Consider the following 20,857-nt stretch of genomic DNA (forward strand, 5'->3'; position numbering starts at 1 on the left):
ACGTATCGTGTTTTCGCATTATCAAGGGTACCGGGCATCATCACGATGCTTAAAAGGAAGAGGATCGCTAGAGAGGGTATAAGGGGGGCAGCAAAGGCAACGTCAGCGACGCCGGCAGCCCAGCAGCGTACAATTAAGGGGGTTGATTGATGTTAATTCAAAGGGTAATTAAGAATGTTGCGCATAAAAATCCGGTAATTTATGGTCATTGGGGATAATTATATGTTGACCAGCTTGTAATTGCAAGCGCTCCGTGGCCTACAACACCGTGGCGCATAAGCGTCCGGGAATTGCGGGTAGCTCCTTCGGACAGGCCACGTTCGGCTCGCTCTATCTCCCTCTCTCACACTCATGTTCTCTCTCTCTCTCTCTCTCTCTCTCTCTCTCTCTCTCTCTCTCTAGCTTCCGACCTTCTTCTGTGTGCGTGTGGGTGGGATATACGGTCTCAGATCGCAGCTTATTATAGGGGCTAGTAGATAAGGTGGGTTTAGAAACAACCGTGCGCCAGCAGCTAGTTTCCACATAGTCTTAGCCAGCTGCGCGTCTCTCTCCGGCCAATGGCGACCACTTCTCTCTTGCACCAGCTCCCTGGATGCCCAGGGGCCACAAAGAGGTGCGTGGAAACCGCCCAAAGTCCCGGCCACGATTTATGAGACCGATTCCAGACCGGCAAGACGACCAACGGACACGGACTTCACGATTTTCAGCTCAGGTCCAGTTCGACGCGAAAACGCGATCCGTTTCTGGCTATGCGCAACGAACACACTATAAATAACCCGCGGATGATCGCCATATGGCCGCTCATGCCGGCCCGACGGACGCGTCTTTAGGATTTCCTAGTTCCTACGGAGAATCAGGGTAAATCGGTTTCAGCGATCGGTTGAATGATCTCGTAACGCGTACTCTGTTCTCGCGAGTTTTCGTTTAATATCTCCGAATTTTTCGTGGGCGATCTAAGAATATTTAGCACCCAAATCTTTATCTAATTACTTAATTGTGCTTTTGACAAGGTTTATAAATTTTTGTTCTAGTGGATGGCCCTCTGGGGCAACCTGTCCCGCTTCGTCGATACCGAGAGCTACGAAGCCACGCCTACTTCGAGCACTTTAGAGGAGGGAGCAAGATAGATAGGCTTCGAACACCGATTATGGGCTAGCAAGTTTGAAAGTATCCTTTTTCTCCGACGTCATTTGCTTCGGAACGTTGTCCCCGAAGGGAATTCAGGCTTGTTGCCTGTGCCCGATCTAGATAGAACGTTGGGGGCGTGTTGAATCCCGCCCTAACATTTGGAGGAACAGGTTTTATTTATTCCTAGGCTAGTTGTGGGGTTTATTTGCTCTTGGATTCGGAGGAATGGCTCTTTGTGCTCGAATAAGGGACTGGGGGACCCTCTCATTATCTATTTGGAACGGTGTGCTCTGTTGTTAGATAAAAGACACCTGTCAGAACGTTTTACTAGGTCTCTGTTCAACGCAATTTAGTCAATCTTGCACATGTAGCATTTGGAGTAGAAAGTTCAAAGCTGCTAGTTACATTTGATTGATTATCTAGTTGGCTGAATCATTTTCATTAATATTTGAAAATTAACGAAGTGGTTCCCTGGACATTAGAGATTGTATGTACTGTATTATCTCTTGAAGAAACACGTAACAGAAAAATGTCTTGTGGCTTCAAGAAATAAGCACAAGATGCTACTGACACAGTACTAGCTTCACTATTTTGGCGAATCGTACCCCAACATTACGAGTAACAGCTATTAGCCCAGTACACACTCTGCAACCCTTTCGTCGCTACATCTAGCAGATGCTCTATGAAATTCCAAGGAACGCGCAACAATATGCATCTTCATTTGCGAAAAAGAGCGACGAGAATTTTCCAAACAAATCGATTAAAAAAACACGCAATTTCATGGCATCGGCCGCCGACATCTGCGCGAAGGTAAGCCGAAAGGTGTGTACCTTTAGTCAAATTGCGGTTACAGAGAAACAACAGCCGGCGCTCGTGCCAGCCGAGACAAGAAACTTCCGGGGCAACTCGCTCGCTTTTTCACATTGTTCGCGAGATCTTAATTCATAGTATCAGCGGTCTCGATTGAGCTCTAATGAGACGGTGTACTCGCGTACATTGTTGGATATCCCTCGAGTACGCGCGACACGGACTGAGCGTTGCGTTATTGTTCTGGCTCACGCGGTAATAATCGTGTAGTAAAGCTTGCCGGTTTTTATTGGAAATTATGGTGTTTCGTCGCTTCGAACGAACAGCTGTTACGAGCCGGTGCCAATTTCCCCGCAGTTCCCAGTAGTCATTTTTGCTACATTTTAATCGAGTTTACCCTCGAGCGAGTCGGCGATGGTGTTTAGGGCACACCGAAAGACATGTTTCAGGGGATCCCACCGATATTATTGCTTTATGAACTTGCGGTACGAATTGGTAGCGCTGTCTGGTAATTTCGGGGTGCGGCTTCGGGGCGGAGTCGCAATCATCCGTGAGGCCGTGCATTTACACGGTGCTTATAATATTTGCTCGTAATGAATAATAAAAACGAATTCGAACCTGAACGAACCGTATTGATTTTGATGTTAACGTGTTCAAAAAGTCTTTTAACCACAAAATACATCATGAACAATAATTGTATCCGCAACGAAAAATAAATAATTTAACCCTCCGCCGCTCTTCTTAAGAAATAGGACGGCAATAAAAAATGGGTAATTATGTACACGGAGTGAATGGGAATTTCCAATGGTGATCTAAATAGCGACTCGTTCTCCGGGAATCGAAGGGCGAAATTCGTAGACAGTCGAAAAACGATCTGGAATAGTTAGACGAAGGCTCAAGGCCGCCGGCACGGGGGTTAAAAGGAAAAGAAAAGGTGAAAGAGAGAGGACGAGCGAAAGTGGACGAAGAAGGTAGCAGGGCAACCCTCCTACTTGAAATACGGCCAATAAAATGATCCCAGCGGGACCAGTTGGCAACCGCCCATCGCGACATTGTCCTTGTCCAACTCCTTCTTTTTTCACGATCCCGTAATCAATCGAGCGGTCTAATGGCAACGTATAATCGCGGCTTTGTGGCGCCTAGTTGCGTTCATAATGCTAAAGAGAACGGGAGCAGAAAAGAAGCTCGAGGCCACCGTTGTCGCACAGATTCGAGGGTGACAAAAGACATCCCGTGGTATTCCTGCTGGCTCATTGTTTTTGGCTCTCGTGCAATCATTATACGCCCCTGGTACACGTTCTCGTAAATTTAACGAAAATTGTAATTACTCCTTCTTGGGAGTTTTGGATTTTGAGGGTTGGGGAATTTCAGGGAATTTGTGTTCGCTTCTGTTCAAGCAGTGGATGGAATTAACAATGTTTATAAACGAACCATGTATTTAACAAAACATATTGCGTGTAACACGAGCGATGTTCAACGAATGTTTATTTCGTCCAGCCAAATTCATTTCATAGATTTTGCCTCTCGCTCGTGTGGTCCAGTTCCAAGAAAGTTCGTCAACTTTCTGGGAAACTTGTGGAAGATCGTGGAGATCTCGAAAACAGCAGGGAAGACGTCGATTCGACAGAACGTCGTCGCCGGTTTCGAGAACGGGTTCCTCTCAGCGGGGACGGTTCGGTATCGAGTGATTCGAATTAATCTTTAACGCACGTACGTACGTAAGCGCGGCGGCTAAGTGCCAGCCGAGGTAATGGTCGTTTCGTGCGATACCATTCCGTCAGAAATCCGAGGGGCTTTGTCCCGAGTCACGGAACGCGAGGATTAAACCGAACAGCGGCCCGTTAATGCGACTCTGCGAACGCCTCGCCTCATCTCGCCTCACCTCGCCACACCTTGCCTCGCTACGAGGATACAACCCAAGCGCCGCGGACTCGTGTGCGTAACGCAACGGACCTTCGATCGCACTCGACTCCTCCATAAATCGGCTCCGAAGGCATCGGGAAATCGCCGTTCCCCCCCTTCACTCCCGTGATCACCTGGCTGCGCGATCTTTATGCAAATACGCAGTCGCTGCCATTAATATTCGGACACTCTTCAACCCCTTCGATTTACCACGATTTACCGCGATTTCCAAAGTGGATTGCAAACATTTTTTTACTCCTTTCGCTCATCCACGCGATTCAGCGTTCTAATGTGTCTGGGTTAAGGCTTAAATTCTGTATTTATCTAAATTCTTCATTAAAAGAATTGTTTCAGACTGTACAATGTTAAATAATAGTTGGCGCATTTGCTGTACATTTATTTTGCCACGTAACATACATGTATAGACTCTTTAAACAGCTTCATTGACCATTGATTGGACAGAACAGACAATTACAAACAAATTATTTTCATCCTGTTTGGTCGAATTATTCTTGAGCAATGTTAAGAGTGTTCTCGAGTCCAAGAAGCCGGTATAATAATAAGAGCGGTTGAACGTTTCCTTCAGAAAATAATTAAAGCGAGCGACGAAGTGGTCGAGACCGTTCCAGTATGAAAATTTGCCGCGGAAGATAGAAAATATGACGGGAGCCGTGGCCGTCCTCGGAGACGCAGGAAGAATATTTCACGTTTTACGGCGCCAGGCGTCGTTGGGGTTTGCGCCGTACAAAAAAAGTGTCAGCCCGCCGGCTAAATCAGAGCGTGAGTGCATTAAACTCCGAATTACCACAAATAGAACTTTAACCGCACATGCCCATTATAATGGTACCCCCTGCTGAAGATGTATTTACGTACTAAACCGCCTTCGCGGCTCACGCTGAGTCGTTTGGAATTAACATCTGGCCCAAAAACGGGCTGCGCTCGGTTCATTGGACCCCCTCTTCTTCTTTCACTCTGTTCCCTCCTTACCCCTCCCGTCCCGCCACCCCCCATCAAACAGGATTAACCGTCGAATTCGTTCGAGCACTTCCACTTATCGGTCGATCGAGCCGGAAAACATAATCGTTTCTTTATTTTCTTTCAAGTGAAACTCAATACACTTGCTCCGAGAACGAACTCGTTCAACACTTTATGGATCGGTGATTTTTTAGTGCCGATCTGCTCGCTGTTCGACATGCATATTACCGAGCAGATGACTACCCGAGCCGCTGTTGGCTTCGATTTGTTCAAAAACATTCGACACAACTTGCAAGAATTATTTTAGAACGAATACTTCGGTAATTAGGGTACCGCGGCTCTTGAAAGTTACGTTTCGCTGCCCTGCTTTTTATTATTACGATTAGGGGAAGCAGGAAATTCTTTTTACACAATATTCTACAGAAATCGTCGAGTAATCCTGTCCCTTGCAATAAAGTTGAAACTGATCCGTTATGCAAAGAAATAATAAAACAAGGAACGACATCTAAAATAAAATGAGAGAAAACGACTTCTAAAACATAATTAAAAAATTCAAAAGGACAGGTTAAGTGACCCTGAAAATCACCAAACACCAACAGCATCAAGACAGATCCATTTTCTTTAGACTTTGCTGTTCAGAGTAAGATTTCAACTTTTCACGGTCAGGAGCGTACACGTGGAACGCCGGCCCATCCTCCGAAGAATCGAAAGTCTTCCGGGACTGTTTCCGGTCGTTGGCCACGAGAAAAGGAGTCCTGAATGGGGGCGAACGTCGGCTCGGAAATCTCAGGAGTGCTTTTACACGCAAATTAGGTCTATTAGGAGCATCGAGCGTACAAAAACACTCGTGCCGTAGCATCACTCTGTCCCCCCGATGCGTGAGCAGCTCTCCGGCCCGGTTACGCACGTGCGTGCTTCTTTATGAATTATTAGAATTAATGACACCGCACGCATCGCTTCGCGCTACGGGGCGTCACGTCGTTCAATTGCGAGAGCCACGAACACCAGGGATACATGCTCAAAGGAACGAGGACTTTGAGCAGCAAAGGGTTACCCGTTCTGTTCTGCGACTCCGATGTACACTGATTCGAGAGGCTAATTCTTTCATACGAAATCGCTGCTATTTTTAAAACGACGATACTCTCGGTGCAAGAACGTGATCGGTTTAAGCAGTTTTTGATCGCGAAATCAAAAATCGACGCCCTTTTGGGCGAGGGAATAAAAATGTTCGTCCATTTCGTTTCTGAGAAAAATGTGTAATATTTCAAGAAAAATAAAATCGTCTGAAAATGTCATTTATATCATTTATATTACATTCACATGTTTTGTAAAATTTTGCTACATACATTTTAATGCAATGTATTTAACCCTTTACGAAAACTGAACATTTCTTCTAACCTTCCTCGTCTCCTAACCAATTTGCTCATACAATACTCGAATGTTTAGTAATCTATTTGATATGAAGTAAGAAAAATAAAATCGTCTAAAAACGTATTCATCATATATGTTACATTGAAATGTTTCGTAAAATGTTGCTACATTTTACATTTTAATGTATACTGTATTTAACCCTTTACGAAAACTGAACATTTCTACTAATCTAGAATATTTCCATTCCATACAATTTCTTTTCATTTTGAGCATATTAAACTGATGCAAATTGCTCGTACAATACTCGAATGTTTAGTAATTTATTTGAAGGTTAAACAGACTAATTTTGATTAGCAATCATAGGCCAGCAGAAGAAACGAGGTAGAAATGGTGAGGATATAAAAAATAAGAACAGTGTAATTAGATGGTGCATTTAGGCGGAAGATTGGTCGAACGAATGGCACACGCGTGGGCGATCGACAAGCGATAGGAGCCGGTGTCTCGAGAGCACGGGAACACAGTGGGAAACACTCGATTCACATTTGATGCTCGAAGACGGTGGCGTAACTTGCTTAGCGGCGGTGATTCGTGAGTCGATAATCGATGGAGGGCGCCGGATGGAAAATAGAGAAGCAAGGCTACAAAGCGAGCTGGAAGTGGGTAAGTTGTCGAGCGAAATGTTATCGCGCGCCGGATCGTCGGCAGGGGTTGAATCGGGTAAAAGGGAGCTGAATGGGGCTGCAAACGGGGGTTGACGAGCCGAGGGAAACGGTGAACAGAGACGGAGGATAAACGCCGAGGAACGAGGAGAAATGTGGACGGGATTTAAGAAGGGGAAAGCATCGATTACTTTCCTTGACCTGGACAATATCCGCGTTTCCGCCTCTGTTACTCGCGGTCCCATTTTTCATCTTTGCTTTCCCAACTCTTTCCACCGCGTTGGCGCGGCGAACCGCGCGACTTTCTTTTTATTACACTATTATACATGCACCTTTTGCTACACCTGCATCTCCGCGTTATTCTCTTAACGGTTCGATTCGCGTTTAAGATGGGCCGCAATTTTTCTCGATCGGAAAGCTAAATCGAACAGTTTCTCATTTTATAGACAAGTTTTTCGAATTCTTCTTGAAATAACAGGTCCCAGATTCTTTATATTGAAATCATTCGGACGTTTCCATTGGAAACGAACATACGAAAAAAAATACGAACGAATTATCAGCTACTTCTAATGTTCAGTAAGTGTAAGGTTATGGAACTTTACACAATAATAAGAAGAAAATGTCAGCGACCTCATAAATTCCATGAACTCAAACTCGCCTTTTTACCGAAACAAGAATTCAAAATTAAGATGCAAGACAATCTTCTTGCATTCTGCAGATCTCTTAACCGGTTTATTAAATCTATTAGCACAGAAAGAAATTGTTCAATCTAAGCAAATGGTTGTTGAATGGGAGAAAAGTCTTTCTTTCGATGTGTGAATTCGCATGTCAAGGGTTTGCGGAGCAAAGAGTCGGTCTGGAGTAAATTTCCTCAGTTTCAAACTAGCAGTGCGCGGGGGTTGTAGGATGGGATGGGAACTGGGGTTAAGAAAGGCAGCATCCCGTTTTCTTTCCGGCGCTATCGCGAGTCGAGTGCTTCCTTTGGGATTTTCCGGCTTCGACTCTCCATCAACCGTTGCTGTCCTCTCTCTCTCCCTCGTTTCCTCCTCGAGCGAACCCGGGTGTGCTCTCCCTCTCTTTCACTGCGGTCCCGAGGCGCCGAGGCGGCAAGTAAAGAACTGCTCTCTCTCACCCCAACCGTCCCGGCAGCTCTCGCACTGATTTTCTACCCTCGACACCGTTTCCCGTCCACCCTCTGCCACCCCCGCAGTCCTCCTCGTGGCTGCTATCCACCCCCGCACTCACACCCCCGACAGTCACGCTGCCAACACGTGCTCCTGTTTACCTCTCCGATCACATGGTACCGGTACACTGGCCCCGCTAGGTTCACTGACGGTGTCATTTCATCGCAAAATACCTGGGGGGCCGCGTATGCGCGCTGCTTAATTGCATTCATGACCCGTGTGCACCGTGCATGCGTGCTCGACACGCCGCGCAACGATCAACCGCTGCGGGGAGGACGGATTTCGATGACGATTCGCGCCGCCACGAGGTCATTCTCATGGAATTCACGTGGACGCTGATTCCGGCCTGCACGCGCCACGCTCCGCCGGAATTTACTTTTGATCGCGACCCTTCGACCGCGATGATTTTTAGCTTCCCGTTCACCATGCCACCTCTCTTTGCGGGAAATCATTGAATAAATTTCGTTCTCGCGCTTTTCGAACTCTTTTTCGACAACGGATCTGTCACTTTATGATTTTTAGTTTTTTTCTGTGCGTGTTTTGGCGGCGATGCAAGACGCTTTCGTGGAAAATAGTCGGAAAATTTATTTCTTTTTTTTTTACAGAATTTACGTTCGGACCGTAATGACAATTGCAGTTTTTAGTTTCTTGGATTACGCTTAGCTCTATTTATAGCGACCGGAAAATTCACGTTAAACGACGAGAATGCTAAAGAAGTGAAAGGAATTTACAAAGACGTACGTTCAGAAGACGAATAGGAAGACAATGGAACGAGCAACGTATTAACAATAAATAATGGTATATTTTATGACAGCGAAGGTGATATTCTCTAAAAAAGCCGCAGAAAAATTCTTTGAAAGATGGAGCACCGCTATAAATATGCCTAGTCTATAGCCGGAGACTAAAAATATCTGCATGCATTAACCTTCTAACATTGAACATTACTTTCAAGCGCACGGGTGGAAAGATCTCTCAGTTTTTCATAACACATGGAAAAAAATTATAGAAAATTTTTCTACTGAATTTTCTTTCACGATTATACTCTTTCTTCCACCCCAAACGCAATCACAGACAGGGTTGGGCAAAAATGTTATTCAAATAGAAATTTCGATTATAAAGTGGGTTTGAAACCCACTTGGAAAAAACCCACTTTATTCGAAATTTTTATTGAAACAACACTTTTGCCCAACTCTGATCACAGATCGCCAACCGGAAAATTCCTCGAATAAATTTTCCGAAGAAAATCGACTCTTCCGCTTTCTTTTGCGACCATTTCACTCGAAACAGCGATTTATAATTTTCTATTCCCAGCAGAGAATAAACTCAGAATCGGACGATCTCCGGGATTTATTTATGGGGACGCTAGCGACGCGTCTACAATGGATGATCCGCGTACAAATGTTCGCCTAACCCGACGAAGATCGATGTGAACGGCGAAGGTTAAGAACCGTTCCCCGATCCAGCAATTAGCATTCGCTGGTCACACTCGGCGCGATCTCCGCATAATTATCACCCTGATTATTGGAACGCGGCTAATTGTAAGTAGCGGCGGGGAAATTATCACTCGACGCAGAAAGAGGCGCGGAACTCGACGCAGAAAGAGGCGCGGAACTCCACGCCGGTTTCAATCCCTCGCTACCGACATTCCCGCGCGGCCTGGCCCCGAGTAACTTTCTTAATTACTGAGATTAACTTAATGGTATCGGGGCAACGATTATCGCTCGCGAGCCTCGCAATTGCCGACCAGATATAAATACACGCTGCTCCCCGGCATCACGAATTTTGATGGAAACCTTTTTTTCAGAACGCGCGCGCCGAGAATGCGAGACGAGAATTCTCGTTTGGAATCGTTAACCTGTCAATGCCTTCGACAAAGTGTTCCTTTAGCTCCGATTTTCGCCAAGCTTCCGATTCTGTAGTCTTCGCGATTTTTACGAGGAAATTCTGTTGCGAATTCATCGATGTCTACGGTTTTTTCTGGATTTGGATAGAATTTTCTTTTTCGAAGAGAATGATCGTGATAGTTCTCTGGATGATTTATGATCTTCAGAAAATTTTTCTACGACTCATGAACGGATGTGTTTGACGATGTTAAAATAGTTGTGACAGTTTGTGCAACGATTGTGGCTCTCAGCTAATTTTTCTGCGGCTTAGGAATAGTTAGGTTGCACTTGTTCGACGGTGTACATTTTTCTGGGAAATCATCTTCGTTACAGCAATTTCGCGACCGTAAGCGAAGATAATGACGTAATTAGAGGAATATGAATAGAGCCTAGCATATGTATATCCGTCATTTGCATTAATGTTACCTTAGGCACTGCGGTGCAAGAAACGATGTATAAAGAAGTTTATTTCAGAAGAAACGTTAGAAAATATAAAAAAAAGCACGACGAACGAGAGAAAATGTTCGTTTTGTGAAATCTAGCTTTTTACGACTTTCGACTTATGAATAAATTTTCAGGACAAGAAATGATGAATGAACACGTTTAATTAAGAAGAAACGTCGCAGAACGTTAGAAAATGTGAGAGAGTACAACGAACGAGGTGAAACGTAATTTTCGTGGAATGTCCTGGCCATTTATAAATGTTCAACATATGAATAAATTTCTGACGTAATGTAGCGAGATGTTACACTGTGAACATTTCTTGAGAACGAACAGAAGCAAAAATATTTCGTCTGTCTGAGCCTGCTGCATCTGTCAAAATGCAGTAGTGAATTTTTCTGTCAGTAAGTTCTATAATAATAGCGGCTTTTCTGACACGAAATTACACTACCATAACGCAGAAGATGATTTTATATTAACGAGCCGAAAAATGTCACGTTTAAGTAGATTCCGACCTCTTTCTAATCCTGACTTTTATATTTACCACACTTTTATATCCACCGGCAACGAAAAAAATTTAAACAGTCTGACAAGTAATTATGAAAAAAATTGGTGTATTCGTTACACTTATTTCAATGAAGACACACCGCATCACACTTTCCTGCTGCCACCAACCTGGACAACTTTTCGAACTCTTGAGCTAACTTTTCGTCGGAGTGTTCTACAGAAACGAGGACTTGTTCAACTATCCGTAGCCGACATGAGCAGTCGCCTAATCAGCGTGCTAACGGCTCTAATCTCCCGGCGAACGGTGTACGTCGAAAAGTTCGCGCTGGCGAACGCAAAATCGTACTCACCTAAGGAGATCGGCGACTGATGTGCGTGGGACGTCGTCCTGACGTAGTTCGTAGCGCCCGCAATTGTACACGTAGCACGTTGCCACCTGCTCGATCGAACCGAGTCTCGTCCGCAGTGCCAGCGAGTCCGTCGATCTCAATCTTATCACAAAACCAATCGCCTCGCGATCTCGCGTCGCTCGATCCTTGACCACCTTCTCTCCGATCCTCAGTCTCTCCTGAATATTTTCACTTGTCACCGATAACAGCGTACCAACGACGGCGAGCAACAGCAGCCAGTAGTCCCGATGGCGGGCCGACGTCGACGGACAAACGATTCACAAATACATCGACCGCCGGTGACATCAGCCTACTTAATTACGCCGGTTAATTGCGAGTAATTAGGAGCGATTAACAAGCAAACAGTTGATTGCTCGGTGCTCGGATAAAACGGATACCTCGATCACCCGGAAGAGAACGCGAAGTGAACAACGATCTTAACGATTTCGGTGATCGACGATATCGAACGGATCTATGGATCGCGTGGTCGCGCGCGCACAATGTTATCCGTGTGACGACCGCTCGTTCAGCTTTCAAGCGAGACGACGAATGTGTGAGCGAGAGCGAGCGAGAGAGCGCGCGAGAGAGAAACGAAAACGAGGTTCCTTTAATGCGATTTTAATTATTCTATTTGTCCGCGGTTCGCGCACAGGACGCCGTGGTTATCGTGTGCAATTCCGCGTCGGCAAACACACGGGAGTCACGGGCGTGTGGTAATTACCCGCGGCGATAATTAGGAGTTTATTAGAGTCCTTGTGTCATCACTTCGCTGGAACCGTTCGCCGAGCTCCTTGCCGCAACGGTGACTGTCTCACCGGCTTGATCAATCTCCTGAACGTCTACGTTTATTGCTGCGTGCAATTAACTCTGCACCACCTGTCCCGCGCACCTGCCACGTTTAACGCCTCCCGCACGTGGCCCTCGCGGCGATATATTTTCGATAGTCACCGGGCGAGCACGCGAGCTCGCCTCGAATCAAATGATAGACACTGTGGATCACACACAGGAGAACCGTCCACGAGAGCACAGAGTCACAGTCAGCTGACGATAGACACCAGTAGTCACTGGACACCCGATGATCGGACAATCTTCCATCGACCACCCGTCCCACCAAGATCAAGCTGACAAATCAGCAAGAAGACAGCCCTGAGTCCGCGAAGTGTCACGCGTGGTGTGCCTCGCTGGTCTGGATCCCACGTGCCGAGTGAACCGGCGCACGCACCTCTACGCTCTGATTCCCTGATCACTCTCGAATCACACACTCGCCGATCACTCGGCCTATCACAAACTCCCCAGGTTACTTCCAGGCGTCTTCTGTTCCCTGACTCCGACGATCTTTCCCACGTAGACGACCACTTACGCCGCGGTAGAACAGGCGTGTATTCCTCGTTCGGGGCTGCTCTCCGAAGGGGATCGTGGCTTTCGATCGGCCACCACCCGGTCAGTTGAAACCCACGAGGATCCGACAGATTGATCGATCCCACTGTGGAGAAGCGTTTCACCGATCGACAGCGATATCCCGTGGCCCTCGTGTCGCTGGCAGCGTGGTGTGCACGTTGCGCGGTTCGGCTCGGCGCGAAAACTTGGACCTGAATCCTGACGGTCCGCAGTCTGGCTGCGTAGTGGCTCCGGTGTAGAACCAAGGGAAGGCAACCCGCCGTGGCTTCTCTCCCGCCTTGCCGCCAGCCAATGCTCGCCGCGCGTGGTGGGGGCAAAATGGGCGGAGCGGTGGGCGGTAACCATGCGCGGAGGTGGGCCGCGAGTTACTCGCGAGATCCCGTTGTTATGATTGTTATGAGTGTCCGAGCTGCCTCCAGCGAGCTGCTTTGGGGGTGGAACGCGCGCGAGAGGGACCCGCGCGTCTGTCCCCCTTTTTCATCCTGGGTTCTCTCTCTCTTTCTCTGTTTCTCTCTCGTTCTCTCGCGCTCTCTCTCTCTCTCTCTCTCTCCCTGTAATATAACCACCACGAGCTCGAACGAGCTCGTAACCGTGATGCAAATCAGCCCGACGGGGCTGAAGAGTACTTCGCCGGGGATGCCCGGGAGGAGCGATTGGCGCGAAGGACCGATTTCGCGGCTTCCGCTGGTCTTCCTTCGCAAGGACACGCCGGACCCTTGGTCTCCCTTGGTCTCCCTTGCTGTCCCTTAGCCACCCTATCCCCCGATGTGATTTTAAGGGCTCATCGCGAGACCAAGATCCAACGTTCCCTTCCCGCGGACACGAATCGGTAAGTAGGGGGGCTGGGGACCTGCAGCTTCCGGCCACCTTTCCTCCGATTTTTCTTGGCCCCGCTCGAGTGAGTAATTGCCTATCGGGTGATTTAATTAGTGGTTCTTCGCCGGAGATGAAGTGCGAGCGAGCACCGACCGCAAATGGAATATTTCGGGTTAATTTGGATTCCGAGTGCCTCCCGGATGATTCTTCTGCTGTTAGGGGAGTCTAGTGACCACTCGAGTCTTGCCTGACGACTGTGTTTCCACGGACAATGAATAATCCACTATTTTTACCTGGAGCCGCCGCATGCTGGGAGACCGACGCCGCCTTCTTTTTGAAATTCGATGGGATTGGCCGGAGCTCGAGGTTCGTATTTATTTCTTCAGGATTTTAGTTGTTTTCTCTGAAATCGTTCGATGGTTCTTCCGTACATACTTCTTCTACTTTCTTCTGATTTATTTATTGTATTTTGTGTTGGCTACCTGGATTAAATCTCAGTGTAATCATTTCTTATAAACTTAACATCGTGTTGTCTTACGCAGCCATTGTAATTTTTCTAACTATTCCTCAACATTTTGTAAAATCATTTCAAACATTCATTTCTCTCCAACAATCTCAAACTTGTTCAAAATGTGTCTTCTCTTAATAATATTAACAAATTTAAGGTAATATAACAGTGTTTTAAACTGTTTTAAATATATTTAACTAAACCAAATAAACAAAATTTCGCAGTCCAACACGATCAAAAAGAACATGTACCACTTTTCATAAAATCATAGCCCGAAATTATGCTCGAATCTTCAGTAACAGTCTCTCAATTTTGCAAAGGGAAAATCGGACAAGAAACTTACCTTTATGGAAATCCTCGAGAGGCGTCCGATAATATCCCCGGCGTTAAAAACGCTCGAAAAAGAGTGGCAACGTCGATGTATACGCGGGGAAGATTAATTACCAACAGTGTCCCGTCCATAAATGAGCATCGACATCCCATCGTCCTCGAACATCTTCCTCTCGCAATCACGGTCGTCGCCTCTCGATCGTTCGCGGCCATCGATCCCGAATTATCGCGTTAATCCGCGTTCCTTAAGTATGTATATATCCTATCAATTGCAAGTCACAGAGACGCACTCCAATTACCTGCGTGGCCGGCCAGCCCGGTAGGGCCTACGGTCATTAATTTTGATAAATCGTTCGTACACAGAAGTCGGAGTTCGTCGACGTTGATCCACTGTCTCATTTATCTTCGGGAGAGGGGGGCGCGATGAACCCCCGGCTGGTAATTGCAACGCTGCGTGCCGATAGCGCGCCATTTTCGTTTCGTTCTGTCACGGGGCTCGATCGCCACGATCTTTCGCTACCTTCGAGCTGCGTGGTCTCTAGACTATATCCTAATTACCGGTGATACATGGGAAACTCTCACAGTTTGCAATCAGTCCCAAAACTTCGCTTCTGACACGATTCGTGAGATTTTAGCACTAAACCTACCACCGCTGATCAAATTACTGGTTTCTCGTTTCTCAGTTTGCAATTATTGAAATTATAATGATATTTTCACTGGAAATGATTATACACAATTTTTTATCGAAACACATATAATAAAAATCACAGGAAATCTATATAAATTCTAAGATGTCAGTTTTATAAGGCAACATATCCAACCATTTTTAAAACTCGGTAGATTTAGTGTTAAGACCTCAGTTTCTCCTATTTGCGCATTTTTGCTTCGTGGAGCGCCATCCTGACAATCTTCTGCTACCTTCGAGCCACGTGGTATTAAAACTGTGTCCTAATTATCGTTAGAATCCCAAATATTAGCGTTATATCTACATTTAGTTCTTCAAAGAACGCGTCCACTACCGCTTGTGTTTGTGCCCCACGAACGTACACACTCGCCACAACGTCAGTTCGTCAGAGAATGCATCATGCACCGCAACCGCAGGCTAAGACGCGACGAGATCGTCCCCGTCGCGATTCGTGGGCAGGTGCAGGACCGTTTTCGCGTGCAGTGACGACTTTTAATTTTTTTCGGAACAACGGAGGTGTAAACGCGGTAGCGATAGGGTGTACCGCACCGCGTTCGAATCGAGAACGAACAATTTCATCGGGAACGTTATCGAAAATGCGAACCGAATCGGTTCGTTCTCCCTTTCCTGCGGCTTTCACGAAATAACGTGCGGTTTGAGTTTTCGTGGGGTGGGTGGCCGTGTCGGGAAGAAATACACCGCAATACATATTAAAATGCGTCAATCTGCCCGACGAATCTGGTCGGCGTGCACATGTGCGCGAGTGTGTGTGTGTATATGGCGGGCCACACGATGTAAATTTCTTCTGAAATGTTTTCGCGGAGTGGTCGCGCCAACTACTTGAATATATTAGCCGCGTTTTTTTCATCTTATATGGGACTTCGCGAGTGACGCCCCGGTACTTAAAGCTAAATATTTCCGCCGTCCCGCGAGAGTGTGAATTTGAAAGAGAATTTTTAATGTCGCCCGTAACGTCATGCAGATTAATATTTTTTTACATCTGCATATTAGTGTCTTGACAGTCGCCGAATCTTTCTCATGTAAATCGCGATATTGTGCCACGGGAAATTACTCTCCTTATGAATGGAACGTTTGTCACGTTAATCATTCTTTTTTACGCTCGGTTGACGGGTCCATTTTCGCGGAGCAGCTCAAAGGCGTCATCCAGCTACTCCACTTTACCGGGTTAATCTCAATTCAATATCATTTCATTCGGCATAATCAACGAATCTAGATAAAGTGCTGCTTAACGTAGTGAGTGAAATATTCTTCATGTGAAAATAAATTCTGCACGCGCAGAAGTTCTGTGTGTTTCTCGTTGTGCGAGTTGGCGGAAGGTACGCGGAGGGTTGAAAAGATAGGTGATTCAGTTTGGAAGCAATTGAATTATTCTTGCACGGTGAATTTCGTGGGATAAAAGTTGTCGTGTTTGGAAGGCCTGCACACCATCTTGCGTAAAAATATTCGCAAACACCGTGTGTAACTGCGTGTTCCCGTAGCTTCGCAGGGAACGTTTATTAAGTCCAAATTTTACCCCTTTCGAGCCACCCTCGTCTGCGCCACTATTACTGTCCGCACCCTCGGTGTTTTAATGTTCTCCCCTCAATTTCTCCAACATCGACCTCGACAATATTCTGTCGTGATTCGGCCCTTCAAGGTGCGTCCTCCGTTACGGATATATTCAGTTTGCTTGAACGATTGCTGGAGTACTTACCTGCTCGTAATTCTCTACAATATTTCACTGGAAACCATTAAAAAATTGATTTTTCACTGCATTAAAACGGGATTTTGATTTTACGATACATTCAATTTGCTTGAAACAATAACAGAAGAGTCTACTTAATTATAATTCTGCAAAATATTTTATCGGAAACCATTACTCAATTATAAATTGCTCCTTAAATGTATTAGATCCTATTTTAAACTCTACTGTGTCTAATGCGAGTCTTCTCGATCGAATTTCATAGTATTTATTCGATGAATCGTGTTTAGAAACAATTCATGAATGTCGGACATTATTTCAGCCATTTTGTTGCATATATTCAGTCAACAAATATTATTTCATTCGTAATTTCATGTTTTAAAATGAGGAAGAATTTTATTTTTCCGAAAAAGTTTCAAACCGACAGCTACAGCTCAAAAATAATTAAGAGAAATTATGAGCATTGAAAAATATTCATTTTGTTTCATTATCGCATGGAAACAATTGATTATTGTCCTCGTGTACAGAAACTTAAGCGAAACTTTGCTTCCGCGAAGTTCCACCTAGAATCTATTGATTATTGAATATCTAGCTGGTCTGTGACGGACAGTTTCTAAACAAAATGGCGGTCAGCGTGTTGCCACCTCGTTTACAGGAATCTCCGATCGCCGAATCTATATTTAACTGTGGAGATTGTAAAACTGCAACATTCATTCATTTTTATTGTACTGTCGTACTGTATTATCATTTTACGAATTATACACGAAGCTAATATATTAGTGTCACGAGAAATACAAACTCAATTGCTTCCAGTTCGTACAAATCACACGTAAATCACATTCTGTATAATTATTCCAGGTGAGCAAGCAACATTCAAATAAACCGGATTGAATATCGAAAACTCTGTGATCTTCGGCCACGTTGTAATTAATTAACGACGAGGTAAGAGAAAAATATTACATTTTTCTTGTTTCTGAAGTATTAACGTTTATTATCTTGAGCAAACCTGTTAAACAACTTCTCTTAATCGTCATCTTTCGAGTACAAGCTGAATGAGAAACATCAGTGATTAAATTGAACATATAAATTAACAATAAGAAACAACCATTACCAGACAGGCAATTCTACCAGAATTGCAGCAAACTGTAGTGAAATGGAAATTTATTTTCTTTCTTAATATGTATACTGGGTTGATAATGATGATGATGGGTTGTAATAGTATTTTCAAGTTCTCATTCTTGTCATAAATCATTGCCTAACTAAAACCAGTCAAATAAATTCTTTCCATTTTCATCCCTTAACCTTTAGCACCTGCTGACCAAACGTAGCATCAGCGAAAAGAGTATCGGCATGAGCCAGCTGACCCAAAAATCCATTGACCTCCCCCATTCATCGGACCAAGAAACCACCAAGCGAGTACGGTAACCCAATTCCCGGTGCCGCCGACAATAATCAAAGACCACCCTCGTTCACCTGTTACGATCCCCCGGACGCGATCCATCCGAGTGTCGAGGTCGGTGAAAGAAAAGAAGTAGTATCCTTTCGGCGGCGGGCCGCGGCGAGGAAATGAATGAATCCGGTTGTCCTTCTTGCACCCGCGTGGTCCACGTGCTTTTCATATATAACTCACCCCCGGCTGGAGGCAGGACGTGTAGCCAGCTGGTGGTTGAAGTTGTAGGAGTCGGCGGCAGGATGTGGGTCTCTACTCTCTCTCCTGTGTGTTCCTTCTGTCCCACTTCATCCTTCGGCCTCTCGGTTGCACGCGCCGGACCATCGGATCCTCTTCTCCTTCTTCCTCCTTCGGCCTCTCTGCTCTCTTTCTGGCCGCCACTTTCGTCTCTCACAGTCTTTCCCGCACGCTTCTCCACCCCCACATGCCGACTGCACCCTCCGGCATCAGGGGGTGCTCCGTCTTTCACCCCCGTCCCACCGGATCGATTAAAACTACAAAGTGTTGCCTCTCCATCCGTTGGTACGCTCATTCGTGGTCGACTACATTGCTCCGGCACTCTCCTGGCGGCACTGGGTTACCAACTCTTTCCCGACGCCCTCTCCCTCTCTCTTTCACTCACTTTTTCTCTCTGTTCTCTTCTGTCCTGTTCCACTCGTCGACTTCCTACGCCGCTACCTGCCTTTCACCTTCTTCGTTTTACCTTTCTCATTCTTCTGCCTCTTTCTCTGTCTCTCCGACTTCTTTTTAGCTTTTTCTCTCCTACTCTTCTGGATCCTCTCTTTCTTTCTCGCTTCTTTTTAGCTTTTTCTCTCCTAGCCCCCACCGTGATTCTCTTTTTTCGTTTCTTCTTCTTTTTCCATCGTGTTTCCCTCTCTATACCGGACTCTTTTATCGGAGGATCTCCGTATTCATGGGCGTCCGCACCGCTTTCTGATAATCTCCGCGTAAAACTTCTCCGTTCCGTCGGGATTGCCTTCGCGCGCACGACCGCGGCACCAACGCGCTCTGTCCCTCTTAGTTTCTTTCTATTTTTCCCTCTCTCTCTCTTTTGATCTCTGTCCGTTTTCTCTCTCTCTCTCTCTCTCTTTTTCTCCCTGTGTTTTCCCTGCGGCGTGCCGCCGACGCCGATCGGATGTTACCTCTCACCTCTGGATTTCTCTTCCACCGGCCGGATGCTAATCATCTTTCACTGACTTCGTTCGACTCGGCTCTTTCCGCGATTCTTGTTTTGACGGTCGACCTTTTAGCCAGCTGTCTTTTTTCGTAGTTGGAGCACGGTTGACAGAATTGTCGCGGTTAATGAACGGATTTTTTTATCGTACCAGGACCTTTCGAGAATTCTGCATCGATTTTCCCAGACACTTCGTTCTGGAAGAATTGTTTCGTTCATGTCTCCCATCTTCTTCCTTCTTCTTTTGTTCTTTTGTTCTTTCTTTTGTTTAAGGAGTTAGAGGAGGATTCGTTTCCCAAGCTTCTTTGTCCGCGTTTTTTTGAGAAACTGTGAATGCCCCACCTGGCGGAACTGCAGGAATTCAATGTTAATGATCAATTTGTATTGTAGTTCAAGAAAGATTCTATATTGTATTTTTCTTCATTTTTTTTACATGTGTTATGATATTAAGTTGGACAGGTGTGAGGGTTGTGGTTTCGACCCATTGTTTTTTAAACGGCTCTGGACCAGTCCACTGTTCCTGTGGACTGTGGGTAAATTCTTTCGGCATCTTCTTTGTCTACGTTTCCTTTCTTCCTCATGTTTTGAGGGACTGCGAATAAGACTTACGCTCACCCGATGGAATTGGAGGTGCACGACGTAAATTACTGGTTCGTTTCGTAACTTTTGACGCTGATTGCCGAGTAAATACCGCCAAAATTGTAACAGAATCACAGTCATTTATTTAACGAAGCCGTTACTGAAAGATTTACATTTATTACGGTCACTATTCTATATTCATTCTTCCAGTTCTTGAAAATTGCAATAAATTTCAATTTACATCGTTCTGTACACATCGGTGTAAAATTAAATATTTTGTACATTACCACCATTTTGTAGTGGACGACCCAATTAAAAAGCACCGCAATTAACAAATTCGCTCTGAACATGCTCCGTTTACAGCATCTTACCTCGATTCGCTTTTCCACCATCGGAATCTCATTGATCCCAAACTTAAATTGCGTATCAAGTCTATCTTCGGAACTTTAAGTACCCGGGCAAGTTTCGTGCAGCCGTGACAAGGAAGAAGTTCCTAAAATTCCACACACACAATCTAGCTGAGCCGAACCGATCCGGGCCGGAGCCTGAATCGCTCAATCTACTGGCAACACAATACAGGTTGTTTCCAATTTGGTATCACAACTAGGAAAGCTAAAATAATGTCCTCGAAATGTTGTCTTATGATTGAAGTTTCTATTATAGTACATTTATTAAAAAATCCTCATAGACACTTGATTGCGAGTGCAATAAAATTATTTCTCCTGAGTTCCTGCACACAGGATCATTTCCAAAAATTCTCAAAAACTGCAGGTGTCCACTTCCGGATTAGTAATACATTATAACGTTCATTATTTAATTCCGGAGGGGGGCTAGCCTGTTCGCGTAGTAGTGAGTCGCGGAAGATTAGTGGTATTGGGCGAAAGGTTTCTCGGGGGCCTGGTGGCGGGGGTCCTCGCGATTATAGCTCGGGGTACCCCCACCGCCGAGATCCCGGGGCCCGTTTCGAGT

At 45.5% G+C, this 20,857-nt stretch overlaps 2 protein-coding genes and 1 long non-coding RNA gene across 7 annotated transcripts in view; 2 read left to right on the forward strand and 1 right to left on the reverse strand.

The window, feature by feature from the left end:
* Positions 1-6,027, forward strand: part of LOC143211377 (uncharacterized) — a 93,309-nt gene extending 87,282 nt beyond the window's left edge. The window contains exon 2 of the long non-coding RNA XR_013009446.1: positions 1,032-6,027. This is a non-coding gene — a long non-coding RNA (uncharacterized LOC143211377). The remainder of the gene's footprint in view (positions 1-1,031) is intronic.
* Pdm3 (POU-domain protein pdm3) overlaps positions 1-12,895 on the reverse strand; it is a 222,471-nt gene extending 209,576 nt beyond the window's left edge. For all 4 annotated transcript variants that reach the window (XM_076428985.1, XM_076428984.1, XM_076428983.1 and 1 more), the window contains exon 1: positions 11,208-12,895. The gene's annotated coding sequence lies outside the window, so the exon portion shown is untranslated. The remainder of the gene's footprint in view (positions 1-11,207) is intronic.
* A 207-nt stretch (positions 12,896-13,102) lies between these two features.
* Positions 13,103-20,631, forward strand: LOC143211376 (uncharacterized). Of its 2 annotated transcripts, XM_076428990.1 has the most exons (3): positions 13,103-13,473; positions 13,575-13,826; positions 17,544-20,631. In XM_076428990.1, the coding sequence occupies exon 3, from the start codon at positions 18,252-18,254 to the stop codon at positions 19,188-19,190; it is 939 nt and encodes a 312-aa protein (XP_076285105.1). In that variant the 5' UTR covers positions 13,103-13,473; positions 13,575-13,826; positions 17,544-18,251; the 3' UTR covers positions 19,191-20,631. The 2 variants fall into 2 exon arrangements, with proteins under 2 accessions (XP_076285105.1, XP_076285106.1); XM_076428991.1 differs by having other exon boundaries at positions 13,103-13,826.
* The last annotated feature ends 226 nt before the right edge of the window (positions 20,632-20,857 follow it).

The sequence above is a fragment of the Lasioglossum baleicum genome, chromosome 8 (assembly GCF_051020765.1).
Source record: "Lasioglossum baleicum chromosome 8, iyLasBale1, whole genome shotgun sequence".
Lineage (NCBI taxonomy): Eukaryota > Metazoa > Arthropoda > Insecta > Hymenoptera > Halictidae > Lasioglossum > Lasioglossum baleicum.

Excerpts from the sequence above, each read along its gene's own strand:
- LOC143211376 (XM_076428991.1), top strand. The coding sequence starts at position 18,252 with ATGAATGAATCCGGTTGTCCTTCTTGCACCCGCGTGGTCCACGTGCTT.